Source organism: Carcharodon carcharias, chromosome 3 (genome assembly GCF_017639515.1).
Source record: "Carcharodon carcharias isolate sCarCar2 chromosome 3, sCarCar2.pri, whole genome shotgun sequence".
NCBI classification, from domain to species: domain Eukaryota; kingdom Metazoa; phylum Chordata; class Chondrichthyes; order Lamniformes; family Lamnidae; genus Carcharodon; species Carcharodon carcharias.
Genome location: NC_054469.1, coordinates 105,205,710 through 105,219,931, shown reverse-complemented (window position 1 = coordinate 105,219,931; position 14,222 = coordinate 105,205,710). Strand labels below are relative to the sequence as shown.

Below are 14,222 nucleotides of genomic sequence, written 5' to 3'. Positions count from 1 at the left end.
GTGGATGAGGTCTTATGAAAAATGTGAAGGCCGCCTGGGCTCTTCGCCTGCCCGCCAAACTTAAGGTTGGATGGGCAGCTGAGGTTACTGTTTTAATTGATATTTAAATGGCCTTAATAGGCCTTTGACAGTTAGGTGGGCGCGTAGCCAATTTGGCTGCGTGTCTGCCAAACTGAAAATCTAAATGACGCACGGTGATGTCGGGACGCCCACCCAACATCATCACGCATCAATTTACTCATCAGCAAGCGGGACCAACCCGAAAATTCTTCCCATAGAGTCATTTGGTCTGCCAACTACATGCTGAGGTCAATTTATGTTAAAAACAGAAAATGCCGAAAATATTCAGCAGGTCAGGCAACATCTGTGGAGGGAGAAACTGATTTAAAATGTTTCGGGTCGATGACCTTTCATCAGATGTTTCAGTTTTCCAGCATCTGTAATATTTTCCATTTGCAAACTATGTGTATATTTGCATTGCTAGACATCATAATTCATACTCCAAAGCTAATCCAAATAGATTCTTGTTGCAAAATTAACATGTCTCAATGTAAAACCCAAATCCTAAAATTTACATTACAGGAGGAAAATCACTGATCCTATTGGACAGGCAGACTTGCATGTGGCTTGTACCATTGGGAGAAAACATCCAAGTCCATATTTGTGCTGTATTAAAGAAGTTCATTGCTCTGTTAATCTCTGAAATCAGAAGAGTTTATGTTGGTGAATGTGTCCAGGGCAGTCTTCATGGTAAGTACCTGAATAATGTTTGTTGCAGAGATTATTGATACCTTCCTTGCCGAGCTGAAAAAGACAGCATATTGACTTTGCTGTCATTGCCACAGAAAAAAAATAAACATTCTCTGTTGATTTATAATTTAAAAAAGCTTTAGATTTACACAATCTATGGTTACAATAAAATAACACATAAGGCGGATATACCCATCAGGATAGATTGAACAGCTGGGGCTCCTCTTACTGGAAAAGAGACAACTGATGATTGACCTGATGAGATCTTCAACATTATGAAAGGGTTTGACATGATCATCGTAAAGAAGACTAACAGGTGATCTCAAAACTAGAGGCCATAAATATATGATAGTAACCAATAAATCCAACAACGAATTGAGGAAAAAACTTATATGGCTAAAATGTAGTAAGAATGTGAAATGTGCTACCACAAGGAATAGGTGATGCGAATAGCATAGATATATTTAAAGGGAAGCTAGACAAGCAAATGAGGGAGAAGGGAATAGAAGGATATGTTGATAGGATTAGATGAAGAAGGATTAGGTGGGAGGGAAGGAAGCTCATGTGGAGCATAGCAGCATAAAACAGATGGGCTGAATGACATGTTTAGGTACTGTAAATCCTATTTAAGAATTTCAGAGGTAGCTACATTTTCTGTAAATGTGTACACAGACCTAACAATATTGAAGTCTACACTAGATTTTTAAAAAATTATATATAAGTTTAAAAATAAATTCCATTTCTCTCTTGGCTGGGATCAAGAGATATGATAAGTTATTAATCTTTGGTTGACTATTGCCAGTGCCTTCACAACGATTGGTAGATCTTCTGTGTCCCAGCTTTTCCTTTGCACATGAGCTTTCCTACGGTATAAAAGGCCATCTCTAATGGTGCACCCTCTGTATCACCAAAGTGTACAGCTTGGATGGGCAGTGATGATTTATTATGTAGAATTCCTTCATCCGTTCTCCAAATGTGGTCATTGCTATCGCAATTGCAGAGCATTCCTGGGATAGAACAAGATTCTAGAGGAGCAACAGAAAGAGTTGATAACCATCAATTCCTATAATGATTCATATATTTTAACTGAAGTATCCATAACAGATATATTTTGACACAAGTATGAACCCGTGTTACAGAAGTGCCCAGGTATTTAACAGAGAGGAGCTCTTTCATTGTTGAGTTAAATCCATAGCTTCATCTACCTTATAGCAGGCTTTTTCAAAAGCTCTCCTCACCAATCTTTCTCCTATATGTAATCCATTTGCTCAGAACACTATCCTTCACTAAACTGTCTCATGACTCCGACCCTGCCTCTTGCTTTTATCTTTTTAAACTCTCTATTCTATCAACTCAGACCCACTACAGTTTCTTTTGGCTTCGCCGTTGGTGGCAAAGACTACAATCAAAATGTTCCAACACTTGGAATACTCTCAAACTACTCCACCTTGTGTTTCTCTCTACCTTCCAAAGCTTCCTCAGAATTTACCTGAGTACATTTTTAGTCTCTTCTAGCTAACTGCACCCTCCTCCATCCCCACACCAGCTTAAGAGTATTTTCAAAAATGGATGTGCAACTATTTTCTATTTTCTTTTGGCAATAATTGTACTTAAAGTCAATTAATAAATTCTTTGTTTTGAGAAGTTTGTGTTTCACAGAAAGGGGATATTGTTACCTTAACAACGATTTCATCTTCATGCATTCTGAACATTTTTTTTAAGCACAGGCAGATTGTTATCCTGAACAATGAAGGTTATGCCTCCTTTCAAACTCTGAATGTTCATGTCATAGATTTAGATTTTTAATCCACAACTTCAAGTTGAATTTAATTTCACAAAATTCACATTGTAATCATATGTAAACCTGTAGATGTACAGGTCATCTACTGTAATGTGTATTTATAAAGGTGTTTATTGTGTTAAGATCTTTAACCCAAGTTGGAAGTGATGTTCTTCAACAGATAACTATACCATTGCTTAATTTTCAATTTTGATTACTACTGAAAGGTATAACAGTAATATAATGCATACATATTTACAGTAGATACATTATATTAACTCTTCAATGGAAAAATAATGTTTGCACTTTTTGCTGAAATATTTTACAGCTCAATTTAATGGAGTTATTTTCTTACATAATCTCAGCAAATGTAGTAGATAATTGGCCTGACTTATCTCTCCTGAAGATTGCAAATCACCTCAATGATTTGAACAGTCCAAGCTTATAAACATTCCTCTAAAAGTTATGGATTTGAATAACAGTCTCTTAGGTTCAAATGTAACTGTGCAGCAGGCGTTTATTCAAATGTGACTTGGTTCCTCTTTTAATCTGTAACTTCAAGGACAAATCAATCAAGTTGTTACAATATTTATATCAGCCTGATTTTGAATGGTACTCTTTTAAAACTTTATATGTTGTGGCTAAATCAATGAAACTGCTGTTAAGTTAAAACTAAACAAAAATATTTTGTGTCCCATTGTGAACCAGTCAATTTGGAAATATTTTGACACACCTTCATAAAGATGATTGATACCTTTTTACAGAAAAAATAAATTGACAGTGGGATCTTATATTTTTTAATTATCCCCTTAAAACAAAGTGCTCTATATTCCAGAATAAAAGCTGCTTGTTTGAGCTTCTCAGGTACCTGTCATTCCACAAGCACAGCGACCACTACCTGGACTTGCACCTCCCCAGTAGAACATTCTTCTTCCATCCCAGGACACCCACCAGCCCCAGCCTGCTTGGATGAAGCGAATATGGCGACAGTCCAGCTATAGACAAAATAAAAATTGCTGAGTAGGAGCAGCATAAATCATAAAGCAATTATTTCTGAACCCCCAGACAATGTTATTTCTTGACTGCATTATATACTTTATATTGATGTTTTTTGAGTATAGTTTCCAATCCATTTAGAACAGTTAAAAGTCCTCATCCTGCAAAATGATTTGGGCTGGGGAGAGGCAGGGAGGAGGGGGTTATTTCCATCATGTGGTTGGGCATGTGCAGCTACATTCATATCTTTAGAACGAGTGAAGCAACTCTTTCTTGTTAAGAAACAATGGTAAACAAGCAAAGCACATACTGTGAGGCACCAACAGGGTTGAAGAGAGTAAAAGAGCAGACTAGAAAGCTGAATGAATGGAAAATCAATCATTTGCCCAGTCAATGCTCCTGGAAAGTGTTAGGACAGCCCAGCAGTGGAGTCAGCCCTCAAATAAACTTAGAAATCATACTGAAGTAACAGCAAGCCTGGATTTTAAAAACTTGAAATCTGTAGGAGGATGGTGTGAAAATTGCGTTTGGAAAAATTTTAAAACAAATGCATTGGTTTCAAACTGTGGCTCTTTAAGACTTGTACAGTCCTCTCACCTTGACATGTTGCTCACAGGATTCAGAAATGCGTGTGAGGGCATTCAGCTGGATCAGTTCCGCTTCATATTTTATCTCTCTTCTGTAACAACCAGGTTCCTCACAGGGAGATACTCTTGTGCGTCTTTCACTGTCGTGACTTACAATGGTTATAGCTGCACCAAACACATGATAAAGTTTCATTGAAAACTCTTAAATAAAACTTTTGTTATAAATTGTGGCCAAGAATTTCCTCCCAATACGGCTGATTTTGTGCCAACCGAATGTGTTTTGGTGTAAAGGCATATTCAATACAATTTGCTGATCCCACTGGTTTATTGTCATCTGATGAAGTAGAATAATTAATAAAATCCAATACAATTGACTTAGCAACTTTGACTTTAGCTCCCATTTTCTTAGTGAGCGGGGGATAGCATGCCAGGTCCACTGGTTTCTAAAGGATGAGGGATAAGTTTTCTTGTAATGTATGGGCCCTATATCAGATTACAGCTCTGGGAGACAGGTCTGCATTCAGGGTGTTAACTGTGTTCCTCACACTTTTTCGTGTTGTCTAATTTGTGTCCTTTTCACTAAAATCTGATTAGACATCACTTATTTTTTCACGCCCTCCCTCCTCCCTACCTTTTGTTTCATTTAGTCCCATTAAATTGTTTGCTTTATCTTCCAGTTTCTTGTTCTGATCAATGGCCAATATTTGAAACATTACCATCTTTCTGTGAAGCAGTGACTAGTGGAAGGTGACATGGGCAGCACTGCGATACACAAATGTAGCAGTCAAACTGGGTTGAATGGTAAATGTTGTAATAGTATTCTGTCAATGACTTGCCGGATACTGAAACAGCACGTGCCATATACAGTGTTAAACCTTTCATATCCATCTCTTTCTGAAAGGTAGTGTTGTGAAAATGAATACAGCATAACATTATGTATTTCCAGCATTTATACATTTTTTTCTATTTATTGAAGTAGAATGACTCGTGCACAATACGGCAAAGTTATTCGATGGAAAAACTGCTCTACTCATCCGAATATCATATTGATGAATTTCGTCAATCAGACATGAGGGCTGCACATTAGAATACAGTTCCTGCTCACAACACTGTCTTTCAGAAAGAGATGGATATGAAAGGGTTAACACAGTTCAAAGCAGGTTCTGTTTCAGTGTTTCGCAAGTCATTGACTGGATTCTATTACAGCTTTTACCCTTCAACATAACTTGACTGCTGCATTTGTGTATCACACTGCCAACCATGCAGCCTTCTACCAGTCACTGCATCACTCAGAATAGGACCAAAATCAGAGATGGGGGAATGCAGGTTTGGATTCGGGTTGATATGGTAATGGACTAACTCAATGTCTTAGAAATTTGCCACGTTTAGTTTACAAAGATGAAATGTCAAATTTGTCAACTAGACATACAAACTTATGTCCTTTCTGTTTAAATTAATCCAGGTAAAAGTTTGTCAGGTTCTAGTATTCTTCAGACTAACAATAAACTGAATATTTGGCACAGGAAAGCAGCAGCCCTGTCCCCCAAAGCACCCACCACAAGAACATATCTTCTTGGTCTCCATCCCACCATCCAGGGTCATCATTAGTTATTTTTGATTGAAAAATCACATGCAGATATATATGACATGCATGGAGCCTAATACACCAGTTTGCTGACCATATGATATGTTCCCTGGAAATCTAAGCCCGTGTGGAAGTACTACATCTTGGAAAAGTTAATGCTTTAACATAATTGCTCTGTTAACAGTACCTCTAGCAACCACTATGCTATTATCAAATTTAAAATATATTAAAATAATTAATGTATTGAAGTATTTAAGTTTAAATTTCATCATTAAGTTTATCTCTGAGATTCTCTAGTTTAGCAAACATATGATGCTATTAAAATGTGGTCATGAAGGATAAACTGCATGTGGACTGGTTGGCTCAAACAGCCTGTTATTACACTGTGACTTAATGTCTGTGTTTTTGACAAACAGTGTGGTTTGAAATGATTTTGAAATCAGCTTAGTTGACTGTGGTCTTGTGATCAGATAAAGCATCATTTGTTAGCTAACATCTCTTGTCATTGTGACAGAATCTAATTACCTGTCGATTGGTCAGAGGTCATATCACAGAAAACTTCAAACTCTGGAACTCCTGATCCAACTCCATCTGGGTCAATGATGTAACGTTGTGATTCCTGGAACCCTGCTTCCTTCAGTGCAGCACAGGACTCCAGCACCAGAGCTTTGGAACCTATAAACCACAACACACAGTCCAGATTTCAAACTGGTTGGATATTCTATCACATTACCTTAACAGAAATGAATTGCCATCTCTGGTTTCTACCTTCATTCCCTTGTATTACTTTTAGGGAGTGCAGGGATGGGGGAACGGAATGCTTCGTTGAAGGAATGGGGCTGTCTAGCAATCTTTTGTCAGGAAGGAAATTCCAGCAAGTAGAGCCCCAGTGGCTGAAGGCCCTGCGCTGAATGGTGTGATGAAGGGGAGGAATGGAAAATATTCAAAAGGTCCGAGTCAAAGAGTCAGATACAGGTCGAAAGGAGATTACTGAAATCAGATTGGGCAAAGCATAGGGGAAAGTTTTCAATGTAGACGATTTTATTGTTAAGGTGTTGGATGGGTAGCTGATGTAAGGCAATGTGATGGAATAATTCCTGAAGTAAAAATTCCGGAAACACACATGTGATTGAGGCAGGATTTAAAATGTGTAGGGCTAAAACCATTGTTGTCCATCTGGCAAATCACTATCTATGAAATACACTCAAGTGACAAGTATGTTTTCAATTCTTTATTTTTACTACCTCCTTTCCATACACCTTTGTGTAAAATAGTTAAATTTAACTGTCTTTTCATTCTCCTTTTCCATGGCCAGAGTTTTTACCTTGTCGGGCGTGCCCAACCCGAATGAGCCTGAAACGACACACGATGACATCGGGGGAGTGTCCCAACATCATTGCGCACTTGCTCGACATTTCAGTTGGCGGGTGTGCCCAGGAGTCAGCAGTGCACCCGCCTACAATTAACAGGCCTGTTAAGGACATTAAAGTACCAACTAAATGTAATTTTTCACTGCCCGTCCAACCTTACAGTTGGCAGGCAGGCGAAAAGGCCAAGTGGCTCTGCACTTTTTAGGAAATGTTTCCAACAGCAATTAACAATAAAATAAAAATTTTAACTTTTCATTAATAACATGTCCCTGCTCACAGAGTCACATGAGGGGATATGCTGTTTAACTTTCTTAAATTCTTTATTTTTGATTTTTTATATCTTCAGCTCCCTGAGGCGATCTGTGTGTGTCAGGGAGCTTTCCCTTTGCAGACTTGTGCTCTCACCCTCTTTTCCTCCACCAAACCACCCCCCCCCCACCAACCCCAACACAGGCAGCACTGCCACGCGCTGTGCGGGCCTTAATTGACCTGGCAGCATGAAATTGTGGTCACAGCCCAATCGCAGGTGACAGTCGGCTTCCTGACAGCTCCCGCTCACCCCCACTGAGCCCACCTGATGAGGTAAACATTCTGGCCTAGGTTTGAGGCTGTGCTGTCTTGTTGCTGTTAAGTATCTTGACTTCCTATAAGGTTAAAATTGAGCATTTTCTTCTCCACATTCAAAACTTCCACAACCTCCCTTCATAACTTGTCCTTGGTCCTAGCTACCAATTTAGCGTCCTTTGCTGTACCATCTCCAATGCTTTAATGCCTTTCATATAATTGGCTGTACACAGTCCCTCTCATGGGACTAGGCTAGTGCCCTATATACACTCCATCACTGAGATATATGCTCTATTGCTTTGGTTAAACATCCCAAGGTCCTACTTTACTCTCTTTACTGCTGCCATACTATACAGAGTGTTGATGGCTTCAGCGATTTATCCACCAGTGTTCGCAAATCACTCTTCTGTATTTTGTACTGTAGAATAAGACCATTTATCTTATTTTGCAACTCTTTATTAGCTTCTCAGCAAAGAGAGAGGCATGTTGTCTCTAGTGAAACTAATCCCAACTGAACAGTTTCCTCCTTCCTTACATATGGTCTGAATGTAATATGGTTCCTTTTACACTGTCTCTTAATTTTTTCACATAATTTATTTGTCTTTCCCTATCTAGTGCAGAGTGTGGCACTTACAGTAATCCCCACATTATTACCCTGGAGATCTTAGTCTATTCCTTTCCCTTTGAAACTAAATTTTCAAAGGCTTGAACCTGTTCTTTCATACATAATTGATTCCTATGTGAACCGAAGCCTGTGGCTTTTCATCCACCTTTTTGAAGAGTATCGCTACCTGTTCCATTTCATCCCCAACTTTTACATCAGGGAGGCGACATACCATGTGGGACTCTTAGTCATAACTGCAAAAAAAAGCAACTGGTCCTTCCATTTATAGAGTCTTTATAACTATGACCTTCCTGTTCAGGCTTTTTTTTCTTCTGTCAGATAATCCTTTGTTTCATTATGCCATGGTAACATTCCTGGCTACCCTTCCTGATTCACCATCACTCTCTGCTTCTTATCTATGATGAACCATATACTTATCAAGTAGTGTTAGGAGTTTGCCCTCATTTTTTATCTGTCTGTTCCCCTTGTGGGTAGTCACCTATTTACTCCATCCCACTTCACCATCCAACTCTTGGCTGTCTTCCAGTCTGTGGGATGATGACAATGTGGAGTTGGTGTTCCCCTATTCCGTGGGTGAAATTTTGCCCTGCGTTGGAGTCCCCTCGCCTCCCAGTGTAAATGTCAGGTGCGCACCCACCCCATTCCAGCAGCTTGCCCTGCATTTAATGGTCAGTGGGCCATTAATTGGCTTGAGGTGAGACTTTCATCTCTCCATCTGGGAAGGAAGTCCTGCCTCTGGTTCCAGCTTGGAACTGAGGGACTCCATCAAATCCACAATGGAGATTGTTGTTGAAGCTGGACATTGATAAAAATGAGGCATCACCGGGGTCAGGCCCCAGCTAGAGGGGTGGAATGGAGTGCAGTGTTGGGTGGACCGACAAGGAGGGGAAAATGGGGGGTAAGACTGTGGAGGGGCCTCTGATGGTTCAAGACAGCTCATAAAGCAGGTACCACCCCACCCACCCCCCCGCACTGTGCCTGCCACCAACCCAAGCCATGAAAGCTCACAGGCTTCACACTTGGTTCTAGCCTCCACCTGCCATGGGAAAGCAGCGGGGTTGAATGAGGTTCTTAAGTGCCTATTAATTAGCCATCTAAGAGCCTCAATTAACCCTGTCAGGCAGAAAATTGTGACGGGGGGCAGGTGCAGGTGTGCAGGCACCAGGAATGGATCTCGTCATATTGTGTCCAATTTTATACTCCATGCCCGCCTGCCACCCTGCACCCGCTGGAGTATAAAATTCAGCCCTATATGTTGCATATTACAGATGATTGTTACCAATGTTCTAATCCTGCAAGTGTATTTCCCCTATATAACCCATGGATAAAGGATTGTCCATAGCTTACATAGTGCTGAAGTCATAAGATATCCCTGATACCCAGTTATGTGATCAAACCATCTTTTATATATCTATATTTGAATCAGAAAGAGCTACCAATCTCAGCTAAGCTGTCATCAAGGTACTAACCAACCAGAGAAGAAATAAAGACAACTAAACCCAAGTCCAGTTTCCAGTAATTGGTTTAACAGCAATGTAAGGAATTGACTTGGAAACAGACAGCCTCCCTTTAATTTTAGTTTGAGAATTGTACCTAAAAGTTAAATTACAACCATGATTGTTAATTCTGTAAGTTGAGAAAGGGACAATACAGAATTATTAGTTTCTTCAGATATAATGTATCCTTATGTAAAATCTGGTTTTAATAACTTCATTGTAATATTATGAATTATTAGGAAAGGAAAAAATGTTACAAATTAAGCTATGTGCTTTGTGCTTTCTGTAGCTAATCATGTTTCCAGTTTGTAACTAATCACTCAACTTACAAGAACATCTGCATTTCATAAAATCTCTCAGCAAGTCCACAAAAAACACTGAGCACACGGGAGTAATAAAACATTTGTTTCAATTACATCCTAGATGTTTCCTGACCGTGGAAAGATTAACTACAGCTGGATTTCTCATGCTGCAAGAAACCTCACGTGTCAGGAAAACTAGTGGCAGTGAGTCAGACTGTAATCAAATCAGAGGCACCAACTTCCACACGATTTACACATCATTAAAACTAAGGCCTGAATTTTACGTTCCGAGGTTGGGTGCGGGCCTGACCCAAATGCACGTGAAATTGGGTGAGATGATGTCAGGCGTGCATCCCGACATGGTCTTGTACGTGAGCAATATTGAGGTCAGCGGATGCGCATGGGAGTTGGAGCCGCGCCCGCCAACAATTAAAGCACCAATTAAGGCCATTAAAAAGTAATCTGTATTCAATTTTACGTCGCCCGTGCGATTTCGCACTCGTTGCATGAGCAGGTGAGCAGCACGTTTTTAGCAAATTGTCATCCAAGTGTGGAATAAAAAGGGTTTGGAGCATTGCCATGGTGAGTAGTGAGGAGTTTAGGGGCTAGTTCACTGCTAGTTGCTTCATGAAACTTGGCAGCTTCATCTCTGTTTTGAGCTTCAGTCTTTGCATTTCCAGGCTTCTTTTCAGGAGTTACTGGTTCTTCAAGGTCCCTGGAGGATTTACACTCTGTGCACCCATCCAGTTACCAGACAGCCTTCTGTTTCTCTGGTAGTGGGGATTATCTACTACACTGGAGGCAGCTCCTCTGAGGAGGAAGAGAGGGGCAGAAGGGAGAGGAGGCCAGGTGTCTGTAGGCAGTGTCCAATGGAGCGACCTGTGGGAGGAGAGGTACAGGCACAGGGCCTGCAGGAAGTCCAAGGTGTTAGAGGCTGGAGAAAACACCACTATTCTGCTGCCAGGATTTACAGGCGGCGATGCAGCTACCTCAACATGTCCGAGGTGCGATGCCAAAGAAACTCTGCCTCTCCAGACCGTGACCTCCATTTGTCAGATAATTGGGCCTGAGATCACCTCCAACTGTGTGGGTGGTTTCAGCCAATGGTGCTGAAAGTCACAGCAGCCCTCAACTTCCATGCCTCCAGCTCTTTCCAGGGGTCAGTGGGGGATCTTTCTGGATTCTCCCAATCAGCTGTCCACAGCTGCATCAAGCTGGTGACAGAAGCTCTGTTCAGGCGGGTAATGACATTTATTCATTTCTGGACAGATGAGGCCAGCCAGGCTGAGCGAGCCAGAGGCTTCGCAGCGATTGCTGGGTTCCCCCACATCCAGGGTGCCATCAACTGCACATATGTGGCCATCAAGGCACCAGTGGGTCAGCAGGAAGGGATTCCACTCCATGAACATGCAGATAGTGTGTGACCACAGGATGCAGAATCTGCAAGTCTGTGCAAGGTACTCAGGCAGCTCCCATGATGCTTATATCCTGAGACACTCCCAGGTGCCGAGGCTCTTCAGTGCTCCAGCCCGACTGGATGGATGGCTGCTGGGTGACAAGGGCTGTCCATTGAAGAGGTGGCTTATGATGCCTCTCTACCACCCAAGAACAGAAGCAGAGCAGCCTTATAATAGGAGACATGCCTCCACAAGGCCGGTGACGGAGAGGGCCATAGATCTTCTGAAGGTGTGCTTCTGATGCCTGGACCATTCAGAGGGAGCACTACAATACCCCCCAGAGCGGGTGTCTCTGATAGTCATTGCAGGCTGCACTCTCCACAATCTGGCTCTGGCAAAGGGGAGGAAGATCATCTTGAGGCACCTCCACAGGCCACAGAGGATGATTCCAGTGATGGATCAGAAGACTAGCTGAGGGGAGAACATGGTGAGGGCATGGAGGCAAACGCCTGGATCCTTCAGGGAAACAGGGACATCAGGGAGGCCTTGATCCAACGCTCCTTCAGCTAGGCTGCCAAGGATCTGCTTCCACCTCATGCCAGGGCTGCCGCCTCCATCCCAGATGTTTGAACTGACCCTTTCATTTGAACCCAAGGGCCACTCCGTGCCTGTGCAATAAGGTTTAGAGCCACTCATGTTGAGGATGACAAATGTGCCCTGCAGCTACAAAACAAGTTAACTTATGTTTGCGAGTGCTATGTCTTGGTGACCACCCCCACCCCCACCCCCACCCCCACCCCCTCGATGTCAGTTGCATTGGAGACAGCCTGCTGACTGTGATGCTCTGTTGGCCTTGATGACCTTGACGGTTGTCAGCTGGCCAATGGAGCCTGTGCAGGCCCTGCATAGGAGGGAGAATCCGGCTGGGCACTCCTCAGTCATCGTGGCCTCAGCAGGTGCCATGGTCATTGGCAGAGGGGCGGAACAGCTGCTGATGTCACTTAGAGCACCCTGACAGGAGCCCGCAGAGACGACAGGCAACTCGTGTGCCAACATGAGATCGGTCTGTACTCCTGGCTCATCATTGATGGACGGGCACCTGGCAGAGATACTGGGTGCCTCATCCATCTCCCACACTGGCAGAGACCTTCTGAGGTCATTGCCTGTGTGAAGGTTTTCACGTCCGAGCGCAACCCCAGGAACACCTCATTCTGTTCCTGGAGCTGCCTCTCCATGAGAGTCAACACTCTTTCATTGGAGGAGGCAGTGTGCTCGGCAATGAGGGTCAATGCAGTGCTCATGCTATGCATGGATTCCTCCACAACAGAGACCATGGTACATGTACCCTCATGGATCTCTGCCAGATCCTCCAGCACAACTCACTGGACATCCAGTAGCTGCCACCTAATGGATGACACCAGGGCCTCGGACTCAGCAGGGTCCTAGTCTCCAACAGTCCTCTGACTGCAGGTGCCCTGGGCACTCTCTGCCTCCGTCTGCTCCTCATGCAAGTGTGCCGTGCCCTCACCGCTGTGTACTGACATTGTAGCTGATGATCTAATTCCCACTGAAGTGCTAGTATCTGTGCTGCTGCCTGGTGCAGAAATGGGGTGTGATGGAGGTGCATGTGACGACCACTGGTCCTCCAGCGTGAAGGGTGGCTCCTTGGGGTCCTGCACTCATTAGCTGGATGGCAATTCTAGGGGAGAAATATGACATGTCAATAGTATCAGTCATCACACTGTCACTGTGCATGCTAGGCAGGCTGGTGAGATAATGGAGATCTGCATCATGCTGCCATCGTCGTTCAATTAACAATGGGGATTCCAGGTTTGAGGTTTCCATTACAGGTGAGACAACACAACAACATTTACACACTCCAACGCTCTCGCATCTGTGAACTGCACTCTTACCTTCGTCAGAGACCCCTGCCACAACCAGTGGACCAAGCTGGGCGTTGGCACTCCATGTCCAGCGCATCCATAGAACCATAGAACACTACAGGACAGAAAACAGGCCATTCGGCCCCTCTAGTCTGTGCCGAAATATTATTCCGCTAGTCCTATTGACCTGCACCTAGTCCATAACCCTCCAGACCTCTCCCATCCATGTATCCATCCAATTTATTCTTAAAACTTAAGAGCGAGCCCGCATTTACCACGTCAGATGGCAGCTCGTCCCACACTCTCACCACTCTCTGAGTGAAGAAGCTCCCCCTAATGTTCCCCCTAAACCCCTTTCACCCTAAAGCCATGTGCTCTCGTGTTTATCTCTCCTAATCTAAGTGGAAAGAGCCTACTCGCATTTACTCTGTCCGTACCCTCATAACTTTGTAAACTTCTATCAAATCTCCCCTCATTCTTCTACGCTCCAAGGAATATAGTCCTAACCTGTTTAATCTTTCCCTGTAACTCAACTCCTTAAGACCCAGCAACATCCTAGTAAATCTTCTCTGCACTCTCTCAACCTTACTGATATCCTTCCTGTAGTTAGGCGACCAGAACTGAACACAATACTCCAAAGTTGGCCTCACCAATGTCTTATACAACCTCACTATAACATCCCAACTCCTATACTCAATACTTTGATTTATGAAGGCCAGTATGCCAAAAGCTTTCTTTACAACCCTGTCTACCTGTGACGCCACTTTCAGGGAATTATGTATCTGAACTCCCAGATCCCTTTGTCCCTCCGCACTCCTCAGTGCCCTACCATTTACTGTGTATGTCCTACCTTGGTTTGACCTTCCAAAATGCAATACCTCACACTT

The 14,222-nt window shown here is 42.8% G+C and overlaps 1 protein-coding gene across 5 annotated transcripts in view; it reads right to left on the bottom strand.

The window, feature by feature from the left end:
* Positions 1-508: 508 nt before the first annotated feature.
* The window catches only part of LOC121276571, a 54,296-nt gene continuing 40,582 nt past the window's right edge, over positions 509-14,222 (bottom strand). For 3 of the 5 annotated variants that reach the window (XM_041185140.1, XM_041185139.1, XM_041185137.1), the window contains 4 exons: positions 6,224-6,373; positions 4,124-4,278; positions 3,399-3,525; positions 509-1,775 (listed from right to left, as the gene is read on the bottom strand). In XM_041185140.1, coding sequence (XP_041041074.1) covers positions 1,558-1,775; positions 3,399-3,525; positions 4,124-4,278; positions 6,224-6,373 — 650 coding nt within the window. In that variant the 3' untranslated portion in view covers positions 509-1,557. The remainder of the gene's footprint in view (positions 1,776-3,398; positions 3,526-4,123; positions 4,279-6,223; positions 6,374-14,222) is intronic. The other 2 variants (XM_041185138.1, XR_005942686.1) reach the window with 2 other exon arrangements.